The 13,993-nt window shown below is 43.3% G+C and overlaps 1 protein-coding gene across 1 annotated transcript in view; it reads right to left on the bottom strand.

Moving 5' to 3' along the window:
* Positions 1-245: 245 nt before the first annotated feature.
* Positions 246-13,993, bottom strand: part of SLC25A33 (solute carrier family 25 member 33) — a 32,162-nt gene continuing 18,414 nt past the window's right edge. Inside the window, exons 3-7 of the mRNA XM_043485758.1 lie at positions 12,227-12,304; positions 10,137-10,237; positions 5,571-5,637; positions 1,968-2,248; positions 246-747 (exon numbers count right to left, since the gene is read on the bottom strand). Coding sequence (XP_043341693.1) covers positions 545-747; positions 1,968-2,248; positions 5,571-5,637; positions 10,137-10,237; positions 12,227-12,304 — 730 coding nt within the window. The 3' untranslated portion in view covers positions 246-544. The remainder of the gene's footprint in view (positions 748-1,967; positions 2,249-5,570; positions 5,638-10,136; positions 10,238-12,226; positions 12,305-13,993) is intronic.

The following is a 13,993-nucleotide window of genomic DNA, read 5'->3' as shown; positions in this document are numbered from 1 at the left end:
GATCAATCTGTAGGAGATCTAGAGATGAAGGAAGGAGACCAGCTGGGAGGTCTGTCCTGGCCTGCCCGGGGCCACCAAGCTGTGACACTTCTTATCTTTCCATCAGAGCAGGATCTAACATATTAGAAAACAACTGTACTTTAATTTTAGTTTATCTCTGCGTTTCTAAGCTTATGCTTAACTGACGTCGTTAGCTACAGTTTACCATAAGGTGGACATACATAAAAGAGGACACAAACCAAATTTATACTTAAATTAAATACCATGATTTAATTTACTGGCTGCTTAATCCTGTATTCTCTTAAGTTAAAAAAACAAACAAACACAAACACCAACCAAAAGTAGTTATAATTAACTGTTAACGTTAATGAATTTAAACCTTCCAGAAAGCATGAATCCAAAAGGAAATGTCCAACAGGTGATGTGAGCCAGATATTCTATGGCTTTCCTGTTTCGGTCTCAAACATTCTACATGTCAACGGAAAAAAAAAAATTCTCTAGGGTTTCTCAGGTTCATTCTTCTAGAGCACAGCTTTCTGGCCTGTTACTGAGCATGGTCTTCTAACAGGTACACAATTAACTCGTAGGTAGACAACACAATGGCAGTGTTTGGTATCTGCCGGATGAGCTGGGCAAAGAGTCCTCTATAAAAGGCCAGGTAACCTTCTTCCCGGAAGACCAGCCGAGCAGTCTGGACGAAAGACTTGTACTTGGTACCCTCCTCCCGGAGCCGCGTCCTGATGACTTCTGCGGAAAGAAACACGCCTTTCAGGCTATGGACGAACTGTACTTCCGAATGGTGTATGGAGAGAAGGCAAAGCACACAGCGTTATACACGTTAACGTGCAACTATGGCTCTTGGCCATCTCAGCTCTGTTTAGGTGGGGCAGCCACACAGACCACGAAGAGTTCTTTTCAGGACATTTTCTAACTCTAGGAATTAGTCAATTGTCCCAAGACTTATGTATACTTCTAAGGGGTAAGAGTGCCAAATAACTTCTAAAGGATTAGGAAAATAAAAGTTTCATTTGAATGAGACAATTTTAAGACAGTTTATCATTTTCTACTCTTAAGTAAACGCTGTCACTTCCCTGGAGGCCTAATTTATATTAAGTATAGTGAGTGGTATCTCCAACGAGGCTTTCATCCCATGTACTCCCCAACTTTCTCCTACTAGGATCCTTCTCCATTCCATCCAGCTTAAAAAACCGCCTCCTCCTTTCTCAGAGTCCTGCCCACCTGGCCCGGCCTCACCCTGGCCCCTGCAGCATGACACCTGGCGCTGCCCGTCAAGCGGACCGCAGGGCACGAGACGTGGGAAGTCAGACCCCTGCCCGAGAGCCCGTGGGGCTGCTCGGGGTCCCCACACGACGGGGCCTCGGTGACCTGTTACAAGCTGGCCGTGTGCGAAGCCACAGCCGACAGTGCAGCAGGTGCTGGAAAACAAAACCTGCTTTTCATGGCACAGTAAACTGAGCTGTTTTTTGTTTTTTTTTAAAAGTAGTTCAGTAGAACATGAGGTCTATTATGAATTCCTTACAAAATAAACTTACCCAAAGTAGCTTTCCTCAGCACTCCATTCAAGGTGGAAACTGAGAGAATTTTGTTTATTTAAAAAAAAAAAAAGCTTGGCTCCCTTATCATTTTTTTTTAAATTGAGGAATTTTAAATAAAATCCAGATTTTTTTGTTTCTTTGAAAACATCAGATGTTCCACAACACAGGGCTCACATTCTGCCGAGTGTTGGCCACAATCAGATGGAGCCAAGGAAGGCAGAGCTCCCACCGCCCGCGTGACCTGCACGCACGAGCTGAAGCCGGCTGTACCGGGACTCAGCTGCCTGCATCACCTGCAGGTGCCTGCATCACCTGCAGGTACCTGCATCTCCATTTGAACCCCAGAGGCCCGGAAGCACTGACACACACCGAAGGCCACTGTACCGCGCTGGAAGGCCAGGCAGGACCTACCGTGGGGGTAAGCGACACAGGAGGCGCATCCCTTAGAAAGAGCAGCAGCTGCCATAAGTCCAAAAAAATTTGTGGAATTTTTCTCAGTCCCATTTGTAGAAGAGGCTAATGGAGCTTCTTTCAGATACTTCTTTAAACTTTCATAAATAGCAAAACAGATGATGGTTTCCGAAATCCCAGCATACGAGGCAGTTAATCCCCTGTAGAAGCCGCGGATGCCTTCCGTTTGGTAAACATAGCGGGCACACTGGAGCGTGTTCATCTGCTTGGAGCCTCGCACTCTGCACAAAAGAGACCAATGACAGGCAGTTACGACACATGCTGAGGAGCCCGCCTGCTGCCCCTGAGTCACAAGGATGATAAAGAGAAAGTACATGGGGAGGCACCATAATCCTCCTTGGTCTGGGGTTGGCTGAATCCTGTCCACTGTGAGGCCAGGTCCATCAGCTACGTGGGGCCACAGGCCCACAGGATGGCACGCACATCTGTCCCAACTTGCAGACAAGTGCTCAGAGTCTTTGATCTACCTTTGGGAAGAGCTAGATGGAAGGTGTTCACCAAAGAGGAAAATATGACGGTAATAGAATCAAAACCATCCATGTGTCTACACATGCAGATGGATGGTACAAAGACTAGATTAAAGGAGTCGTGAAGGCAGTAAGACATGGGGAAGTGCTTAAAGTGGAGAGCAAGATGAAATTCCATGTAAAGTACAATTATGACACAAACATGCTTTAAGGAAACACTGAAGGAAAATCCGCCAAGAATCTCACAGGGTGGTAAGTTTAAGTGCTCTTTGTTACCACTGTAGTCTCCAAATGCTGTTATTTTGACTCTTATTCTTTCTTTTTTGGGTTTACTTATCTGGCTGTGCCGGGTCTTAGTTGCAGCATGCAGGATCTTTAGTTGTGGCATGTGGGATCTCAGTTCTGGACCACAGATTGAAATCAGAACTCCTGCATCAGGGTCTCGGCGTCTTAGCCGCTGGACCACCAGGGAAGTCCCTCCATTATCCCCACATTTGTAAAGTTATAAACACGGAAGAAACTATACAATAACTAAAAGGCCTTCAGCTTGGATGCTCCTACCCCATGACAGGAAGTTTTCATAAACTGCCTAGAAACACACAGAATCCCAGGACTGGATAGTGTTCACACTGGGTGCACGTTGGAGACCCTCCTGTGGGGGAGCAGATCAGTGTACAGGGTTCCCCCACTCCCGCCCCCTACCTGGAATGACCTTTGTAATGCAAATGCAAGCATCCCACTCCCCTGTTTACCATCCTCTCATAGGGGGTCTCTCAGTCTTGGCACTACTGGGACTCTGGGGGCTGGACAGTTCTCTGCTGTGGGTGGTCCTATGTGCTGTAGAGTATCTAGCAGTCTCCCTGGTCTCTATCCACTAGATACCACTTAGGCTGTGAGAAACAAATATCCAGATGCTGCCAAACATCCCCTGGGTACAGAGCCCCGGAATTCCTGCTCTAATAGCTCTACACTGCCTCCAAATACAGCTGAGTCCAAGCTCCCGCTCCTCCCCAGGGCTTTTAAGGACGCGGCTTCTCCAGGCTTATCTCCCTGTACCTCTCTCCTTTCCCAGCACATTCACATGCACGACACACCCCTTCTTTCTGCTGCTCAGAATGAACAAAGCTTCGCTGTCTCCAAATCTGCTGCACACCCGAGTCTCTGCCTGAGGCCCCTTCACTGCCAGTGCCCACTGGGCTCGTGGGCAGAGGGAGACATCCCTGCCACAAGAGCCCCTCCCTGGCCGCCTCCCCGCACGTCCCATGCAGACTGCGTCAGGGACCCCGCCAGGGTCCTGGAGCACTGCTGGCCCCTTCTCCCACCAGCCTATAATTCTCTTTATTCTCTGTGAAGCTGTGAGCTTTGGGAAGGCAGGGCTTGTGTCTTATTCTCTGCTGTTTCTGCTGCCACTGGTGCAGAGGAAAACGTGCAAGAAATCCTCGTTGCTGAGGACTCTGTCAACAGAGCCCACCCAAACAGAGCTTTAAAATGTCCTGAGCACAGGTCATTACCAGGCAGATTTTAACAAACGCACATAAAGAAGGCTTTCAGCTGACCCGTGCATTTATCCCCTGCTAAACAGAAGTAATGTGAGGACACTGTGTGCACACTTCGAAGTAACCACCCAACAAAGGTTCTAGGAGAGGACTGGTCAGGAGGTCGTAGGACAAGAGGTTCTTGGGGGTTCTATTCCTGGTGAGGAAGGCAGATTCAAGGAGACCGAAGCAGGAGACCATGTGACATTTTTTGAAAACTGCCAAGGACCTTGAAGGTTAAGCTGAGGAGTTAGGATGTGACTCTGACAGTAACTGACATTCATTGAAGTCTTCTGAGCAAGATATCTCTTCTAAATGATTAGACCTGGTACATTTTAAAAGGTTCCTTCAGGTAGAACGGACAGAGAATGTCAAAGACCCACTTCAGAGGCTACCCGGGTCATTTGAGAGAAAAATCAAGCAAAGGCAGAGCCCACCTCCATTTCTAGGTGGAGCTCTTGCCTGCTCTCTCCCCTCCTTTCTCTATAGGTAGCTTAAGGTTAGACTGGACTAGCTGGAAGTTTCCAGCGCCCCACACAAATTTCTAGGCAACCTAGTAACAAAAGGGTACTTAGAATCCTATCAGAAAACATTGTTTATCATCATCACTGACTTGAAATTACAGTAGTTACTGGGATGTTCCTTGATCTTGTTATTTAATATACTAAAGAAGTATATTAATATATTGTAACTTTTAAAAACACTGCTAACTGTATTTCAATAATTGGTTTTCCTTGCTTTTAAAAATATCATTCTAGGGCTTTTCTGGTGGTACAGGAGTTAAGAATCTGCCTGCCAATGCAGGGGACATGGGTTCCATCCCTGGTCCAGGAAGATTCCACATGCAACTAACAGGCAACTAAGCCTTCCAGCCACAACTACTGAGTCTGTGTGCCTAGAGCCCGTGCTCCACAATAACAGGAGCCACTGTAATGAGAAGTCCAAGCACCCCTGCTCACTGCAATTAGAGAAAGCCCACTTGCAGCAATGAAGACCCAGTGCAAAAAAGAGAGAGAGAAAAAATCATTCTAAAAAGTGCCTGTAGGCTTCACTAGAGACTGCTAAAGGAACCCAGAGCATAAGAAATGTTAAGAATCCCTGGCTACAATTTTGGGGGAGGAATCCAGGATATTTGAGGGCCTTGGGAGACTAAAATGCCCCTACTGAAGCTTTGGGCACTGCTGTTCTGGCACCTTCCCACAAGAGAGGCCATTTGGAGCACAGTTCACAGCACTACACCTGGGGGCAGGGTCTCCCAGGAGCAGAGACCCAGGACTACCCTGGGGATCAGGGGCCACACCTGAGCGAACTCCTGACATCCCTTTGTGTGTTATTTCTGCTGGTCTTTGTCTCCACCCTGAGGCATGGCAGTATAAACCTCAATACAAGAGAAGTTTCTACATATGCTTATATGCAGATAAAACAAAGATGGGGATGGTTAAGGATGCTACAGGTCTCACTCTACAGCTGGAACTGGCGGAAGGAAAAAAACCCCTAAGAATTCAAGTCTTACATTAAGGAAGGAACAAGTAAAAACTTACTTCCGTTCTAGCTGCATCCGGGTTTTAACCATCCATATAGGGTTCATTAAGGAATTCGTGACAAAAGCTGGAAGAAAACAAAACAAATAGAAAATGTTATCATTGAACAGATCCAATGCTTATTAAAGCCAAGTTTTCCATATGATAAACCTTGAAATCAGGCTTTCAACGGCTTAATAATAAAAATGGTAAGAAGCAGTTCCATTTCCACACAACAGATGGAAGCTATAGTCCCCTAAAATATAACATCTACCAGTAATGTTGAACTAAAGTAAATCTCAATTTTCTAGAGCCCTGTCCATGGACAGGGCAAAAACCCTCTTCCAACAACACAAGAGAAGACTCTACACATGGACATCACCAGATGGCCAACACCGAAATCAGACTGATTATATTCTTTGCAGCCACAGATATGGAGAAGCTCTATACAGTTAGCAAAAACGAGACTGGGAGCTGACTGTGGCTCAGGTCATGAACTCCTTATTGCCAAATTCAGACTCAAATTGAAGCAAGTAGGGAAAATCATTAGACCATTCAGGTATGACCTAAATCAAATCCCTTATGATTATACAGTGGAAGTGAGAAATAGATTTAAGGGACTAGATCTGATAGACAAGAGTGACTGATGAACTATGGATGGAGGTTCGTGATATTGTACAGAAGAAGACAGGGATCAAGACCATCCCCAAGAAAAAGAAATGCAAAAAAAGCAAAATGGCTGTCTGAGGAGGCCTTACAAAATAGTTGTGAAAAGAAGAGAAGTGAAAGCAAAGGAGAAAAGCAAAGATATACCCATTTGAATTCAGAGTTCCAAAGAATAGCAAGGAGAGACAAGAAAGACTTCCTCAGCGATCAATGCAAAGAAACAGAGGAAAACAATAGAATGGAAAAGACTAGAGATCTCTTCAAGAAAATTAGAGATACCAAGGGAACATTTCATGCAAAGATGGGCTCAAAGGACAGAAATGGTATGGACCTAACAGAAGCAGAAGATATTAAGAAGAGGTGGCAAGCATACAGAGAAGAACTGCATAAAAAAGATCTTCACGACCCAGATAATCACTGTGGTGTGATCACTCACCTACAGCCAGACATCCTGGAATGTGAAGTCAAGTGGGCCTTAGAAAGCATCACTACCTGCAAAGCTAGTGGAGGTGATGGAATTCCAGTTGAGCTATTTCAAATCCTAAAAGATGATGCTGTGAAAGTGCTGCACTCAACATGCCAGCAAATTTGGAAAACTCAGCAGTGGCCACAGGACTGGAAAAGGTCAGTTTTCATTCCAATCTCAAAGAAAAGCAATGCCAAAGAAAGCTCAAACTACTGCACAATTACACTTATCTCACATACTAGTAAAGTAATGCTCGAAATTCTCCAAGCCAGGCTTCAGCAATATGTGAACCGTGAACTTCCAGATGTTCAAGCTGGTTTTAGAAAAGGCAGAGGAACCAGAGATCAAATTGCCAACATCTGATGGATCATCGAAAAAGCAAGAGAGTTCCAGAAAAACATCTATTTCTGCTTTCTTGACTATGCCAAAGCCTTTGACTGTGTGAATCACAATAAACTGTGGAAAATTCTGAAAGAGATGGGAATACCAGACCACCTGACCTGCCTCTTGAGAAATCTGTATGCAGGTCAGGAAGCAACAGTTAGAACTGGACATGGAACAACAGACTGGCTCCAAATAGGAAAAGGAGTACGTCAAGGCTGTATATTGTCACCCTACTTATTTAACTTATATGCAGAGTACATCATGAGAAACGCTGGGCTGGATGAAGCACAAGCTGGAATCAAGATTGCTGGGAGAAATATCAATAACCTCAGATATGCAGATGACACCACCCTTGTGGCAGAAAGTGAAGAAGAACTAAAGAGCTTCTTGATGAAAGTGAAAAAGGAGAGTGAAAAAGTTGGCTTAAGGCTCAACATTCAGAAAACTAAGATCATGGCATCTGGTCCCATCGCTTCATGGCAAATAGATGGGGAAATAGTGGCTGACTTTATTTTTTGGGGCTCCAAAATCACTACAGATGGTGATTGCAATCATGAAATTAAAAGAGACTTACTCCTTGGAAGGAAAGTTATGACCAGCCTAGACAGCATATTAAAAAGCAGAGACATTACTTTGCCAACAAAGGTCTGTCTAGTCAAGGCTATGGTTTTTCCAGTAGTCATGTATGGATGTTAGAGTTGTACTATAAAGAAATCTGAGGGCTGAAGAACTGATGCTTTTGAACTGTGGTATTGGAGAAGACTCTTGAGAGTTCCTTGGACTGCAAGGAGATGAAACCAGTCCATCCTAAAGGAGATCAGTCCTGGGTGTTCATTGGAAGGATTGATGTTGAAGCTGAAACTTCAATACTTTGGCCACCTGATGCGAAGAGCTGACTCATTGGAAAAGACCCTGATGCTGGGAAAGATTGAGGGCAGGAGGAGAAGGGGATGACAGAGAATGAGAAGGCTGGATGGCATCACCGACTCAATGGACATGAGTTTGGGTAAACTCTGGGAGTTGGTGATGCAAAGGGAGGCCTGGCATGCTGCGGTTCATGGAGTCGCAAAGAGTCAGACACGACTGAGCAACTGAACTGAACTGTCCATGGACAGAGGAGCCTGGAGAGTCCAAAGGGTCACAAAGAGGAGGACACAACTGAGCAACTGAGGACGACTACTAGTCCTCCCAGACTCTAGGTGGTGCTGTTGGTATTCCTGTTAATGTGATTCCTATGGTGGTAAATATGAAACTATCATAAAACTCAACTGAAAGCATCAGGTCCAGAAATAATTTGTTTTAAAGAAATGATGATCTAATCCAAAAGAGTACCTTAAATTTAACTTAAAATAGAAGAAACTAAATCTCCACTTACGTGAATCCAAACTTAGACATTTCAATACCCGACTAATCATTTTAGGAAATTGAAGTTTTAAGACTGATCTGCCTATTGGAACCATCTTTAAGTCTTCTCCATCTTAATGTTGTTCGTCACTCTACACCAACCAAAAAAGCAGTATCATGTATCACTGACCTGACACACAGCGAGTCCGTTGGAATATGTCATCCCCTCCACATTCTAAATAGACTGATTTTATAATATGACCCTAGACATGCTTCAGTTGTGTCTGACTCTTTTCGACCCTATGGACCCTGCCAGGCTCCTCTGTCCATGGGATTCTCCAGGCAAGAATACTGGAGTGGGTTGCCATGCCCTTCTCCAGGGGATCTTCCAGACCCAGGAATTGAACCTGTGTCTCTTACATCTACCTGTATTGGCAAGCAGGTTCTTAACCACTAGTGCCATGTGGGAAGACCCACCCAGATAGTCCACAGATGAACAAGGACCTACTGTATAGCATGGGGAACGTATTCAGTATCTTGTAACAGACCACAAAGAACTGAATCACTCTGCTATATACCTGAAACTAATACAACTTTGTAAATCAACTACACTTGCATTACAAAAAAAGAAAAAAAAGAATGCTGCCAGGAAGGAGGGGAAAAACCAATTATAGCAACATTAGCTCCTTGAAACAGCAAATTGAAGAGTATTAAAAAAAAAAAAATTTCCCTTCAGGTCCATTTTATTTACCAAGGGTTTCTCTAAGTTAATTTGTCAAAAGTTGCAAAACTGGTGTACAGCTTTTAGTTTATGGCTAACTCACTATTGGCTGAGGCAGTGAGGCCCCACTTCTTCTGAACTCCACACTCCATCCCTTTGACCTCCCTGCCACCTCCACATCCTGTAAACACCTTTCTTGTGAAGCATCTGTGCTAATGTCATTTTCCATTTGGGATCCAAAAATTATCTGTATTCAGATAATTGAACTATTCAGATGAATTCCTAGTACTTTTATTTGGAGGAACAGGAACAAAATGGATACATACAATTTAGAGGTCAGCAGAGGGTGGAAATTTTTCATAAAATGTCAATTTAATTCTCTAAAATACCTTTCTATTTAAACAGACATAAAATTTATATCGAAAACGGCATGGCCTCGCAGCAATCTACAACTGCAATCTAAGACATATTTCTGCCAAGTATTTCCTGGGAGAAAAATCCTGTTGTGAATTTTCTATGGTAGGTGGAATGATTCGCTCAAAAAAGAACAGAAATGACACCTGATCTATCACCAACCCTGCTGAACAAACCCCACGACAAGCCCTGAGCCTTCATCACAGAATCCAGTTGCTAATCCACCTGTACACAGGGTTTGCTAGACACCTGGGAAGTCACAGAAAAAGCAGCTCAAAGTTGAGAAAATAATGTAATAGAAAGACATGAAAACACATTAATATTCCTTTAAAAGATACATCACACTAACCAACAGCACGCATGAGAACATGTCAAACTTAACGGGTCGATCTTAAGGCAGAATAAATGAAAGCAAGTTACAAGCTGTTCTCAAATACTTAGATTTTATCAATTCTAACATAAAGTTTCAGAAAAATGAGTTTAGGTGCAAAAGAAGCAGAAAGCTAATTTTTAACTCTTGGAAAGAGACCTTCTGGCACAACACACACTTTAGGGAGCTGTGCATTCATGAGCACTCACTGGTGTAACACACCTGCAGAACCAGCTGAGAAAACGTGCACGATGTTGCTGTTTGGCACGAAGACGCCATTGAACTGCTCTTTGGCTTTGGAGTAGCAGGCGAAGTACACAGCCCTGTCAGAGCGAAGAGGGAACACGGTCAGGACATCTTGGGACACTGGCCCCACGCAACCTCTGACAATTCAGGACTATGGGGAAGAGGTTAATAGGTAATCGCAAGCTTAACCTCATCTGGGCTCAAACCAAAACCTGCTGCGGGTGCCTTGGGGAAGCTCCCGCTTGTTCCTCCAGCAGGCAGTCTGTGATGATGGAAGTGCCCTAAACAACTGAGGAAGATGAGGTTTTGATAGTATACATATGAAGTCCATTTATATTCTTCATTCCGGATAAATGCCAATCCCTTTAAGCACCAACATATACTGTAACTGTTCAAATTTATAATACATTTCCAGCATATCACATGTGTCCTGTCTTACACCATAACAAGTATGTCACATGTAATTTGAACTTTTTCCCTGATGACTTGGGACCACATAGGAACATGTAGGCTTGCACACGTTTCCATAAAGGGCTCCCTCCACTGATATGCTCCCTACCCCAGAACGGGACCACTGGAGGGGTGGCACCCCCTCCCACCCCGCCCCTGGCTCTCCAGTCTCCTCTGCCTGTCTGCTTTCCCCTTGTCTGTCTCCTCTCAGATCAGGGCTGAGGAGCAGAGCCTGCTTGTGGTTTTCCCTGCTCTTCACCAGCAATGCCAGGGAAAATGGCATTCTTTTTTTCCAGCTGGCCAATGGATCAATTACAGAATGTATTTTTCAACCTAGGATGCTGACTACTTATCATGATTTGTGTTATAAAACTGTCTTTTGTTTTTTTTTTCTAGGTTCCAACTGTTCTAAATGGGTGTGGTGGCCAAGACTCTATATCAGACTGACAGGCGTTACCAAGTTAAGCACTGTCCACGAGTAGAACGACTCCGTGTTCTTCATCAACTACATATATGCAGCATGTCTGTGTTCTCTTAATAATGCATGCCCCGCATAATCTCACAGGCTAGTACTTCCTGTATTTTCAATAGATTACACACACACAAGCTACAGAATTCTAAAGGAAAAAAAGGGTTTAATAAGAATCTGCATATTTATGATACCCTCAGGAAATCTGTGTATAAACTGGAGCACTGACCTGTAAGAATTCAAGAAGCTTTTAGTCTTTACTTCATATAAAATGACACTCTCATTTTTGTTATAAAGATTCTCCTTAAAGTCTATTGTATATGTTGATTCATGTACGTGTCCTAGCAGTCACACCCAACTCCCCTTTCCAGAAGGCAATTTCTAGAAGCAGTTTCTTACCTACTTTTCAGAGATACACTGCCCCCACCCCCCCACACGCAGAAACATTCATTCCCTTTCATATCCACACGTGTATCCTCTGCGTCAGTCCTGCCCAACAGAACTTCCTGCGGAGCTGGAAATGCTCTACGCCTATGGTCCCTTAGGCAAGGGCCACTAGCCACATATGAACATTAAGTACCTGAAATGTGGCTGGTGAGACCGAGGAACTGACTTTTTAATTTTAATTAATTCAAGTAGCCCCATGTGACCAGTGGCTATTGTATTGGGACAGTGCAGCTCAATGTATTCAAATAAGCTTTAAAGAGAATTAAACCTTGTAACAAAAATGGGAATTTTAAAAAATACATAAAATAAAACCTAGAAGCTTTTAAAATTTTTTCAGATGAGTGCTTCCAAACGCAAATTCTGATGTGGGTCTGAGATCCTGTCATTTAAATTAGCTCTTCGGTGATGCCACTGCTGCTGACCACACACCACACTTAGGAGGAGCAAACAGAGAAAGTTCTAGGTGATGGGAGCAGAATAATTTTCAACTTAAGAATATAACAACCAAGAACCTCTTTCTAACACACACACATTGAAAGACATACCAACAGTTAACACTACTTCTATACATCAGATGCATTTAGGATTCTCACACAGAAAAGGAGACTAGTCATCTAGCAGTGCTGCCCCTCAGGTTACGAAAGGACTTCGTATATTACATAGTGTATGTTGTAGGCTAGCTGAAAGGTTCAATGCTTACCTTGATGGTGCAACTCCAACCAAATTTGGACCCAAGCCTCTAAAAAGTGACTTTGGTCCCTCCTTCTCCAAGATTGACCTAAATAATAAGAAAAGATGTATCTTTAAAATCCTTAGGCAAGCGCTATGCAAAATGATAAGGGGTCAATCTTCACATTAGCTCCTTGAATAAAGAACAGAATGTTTACAAAACCCCTAGGTCTTATCTGATTATATTACAATACAGAGTCAGAAGACTGAAGAATACTCCTTTCATTACTACAGTGAAAAAACATGCTTCAAAATCGCTCTTGTCCACACAATAATGTTATGAGTATATAATAATGAGTCATGTTCAGGGTTTGCACAACATACAGGCATTCTTGTAAGGCAAAAAGAGCACCTGACAGGTATCACAGAATCTTTTCCTTACTAGCAGGTATCAAGTCCAAGCCTTGTAAGTGACCCCAAGGTGCACTCTTGTCTGCAAGGCCCAGACTAACTCTCTGGTCATGCTGAGGGTCACATGAAGGAGCTCTGTTCACCACACTAGACAACTAGACAGCATACCTCACTGCAAGTACAATGCACATTTCTTTCTTCATGGCATCTGGGGAAGGTCAAAGCAGTGTGTTTCAAATGAAACCTGGCCACACAATGGAATATCATTTGGTAATAAAAAGCAGAAGACTCTTCAGAGTCCCATGGACAGCAGAGAGATGAAATCAGTCAATCCTAAAGGAAATCAACCCTGAATATTCATTGGAAGGACTGATGCTGAAGCTCTAATACTTTGGCCACCTGATACGAAGAGCTGACTCATTGGAAAAGACCCTGATGCTGGGAAAGGTTGAGGGTAGGAGGAGAAGAGGGTGATAGAGGATGAGATGGTTGTGGCATCATCGATTCAATGGACATGAGTTTGAGTAAACTCTGGGAGATAGTGAAGGGCAGGGAAGCCTGGCATGCTGCAGTCCATGGGGTTGCAAAGAGTTGGACACGACTGATCGACTGAACAAAAGCAACAATGAAAAGGAAGTACTGATGACTCACACAAGGAAGAAGCTTCAAAAAACATTAGGTTAAGTAAAAGCAGACACAAAAGGCCATATGTTGTATGATTTCATTTAGATGAAATAATCAGGAGACAAGCTAATCGATAGAATAGTGGTTGGTTGCCTAGGGCTGTGAGTCTGGGGATGGGGAATGACTGCAAACAGTGAGGGGATTTTTGCAGTGTGATGGAAAAATCAAATTGTTGTCAAGGTTGCACAAAACTCTGTGAACATATTAAAACAGGTGAACTGTATGCATTTAGTGGACAATCATATGGTATGTGAATTATATCTTAAGTGCATTTGGAAAATTTTTTAACTGAATTTATTTTTTTATCAGGTCACACCTGATCCTGGTTCCCGATCAGGGATCAAACTGGTGCCCGCTGCAGTGGAAACACTGGACTGTCAGTAAAGTACTCTGAATTACATCTTTTTTTTTTTGAATTACATCTTAATGAAGCAGTTAAACCACAAAACCCAGAGGCTCACTGAAGAAGTCCTAAAAAATGAAAGAAATATTGGCAGTAACAGTTTTCATGTTTTTGCTCTTGTGCTAAATCAATTGCTTAACAAAAGATAAATGATATAACTGGAATACAGACTGTGGATTAGTTATATCAATATTAAATTTCCTAAATTTGAAAACTGTACTCTGGTTTTAAGAGAACACTCTTTTCAAGGAAATAAATGCTTAAGAATGAAGGGTAAAGGGACATAATGTGTGTAACCTA

The sequence above is a fragment of the Cervus canadensis genome, chromosome 13 (assembly GCF_019320065.1).
Source record: "Cervus canadensis isolate Bull #8, Minnesota chromosome 13, ASM1932006v1, whole genome shotgun sequence".
NCBI lineage: Eukaryota > Metazoa > Chordata > Mammalia > Artiodactyla > Cervidae > Cervus > Cervus canadensis.
Note: the sequence above shows the minus strand (reverse complement) of the source record. Positions and strands in the feature narration are given on the sequence as shown.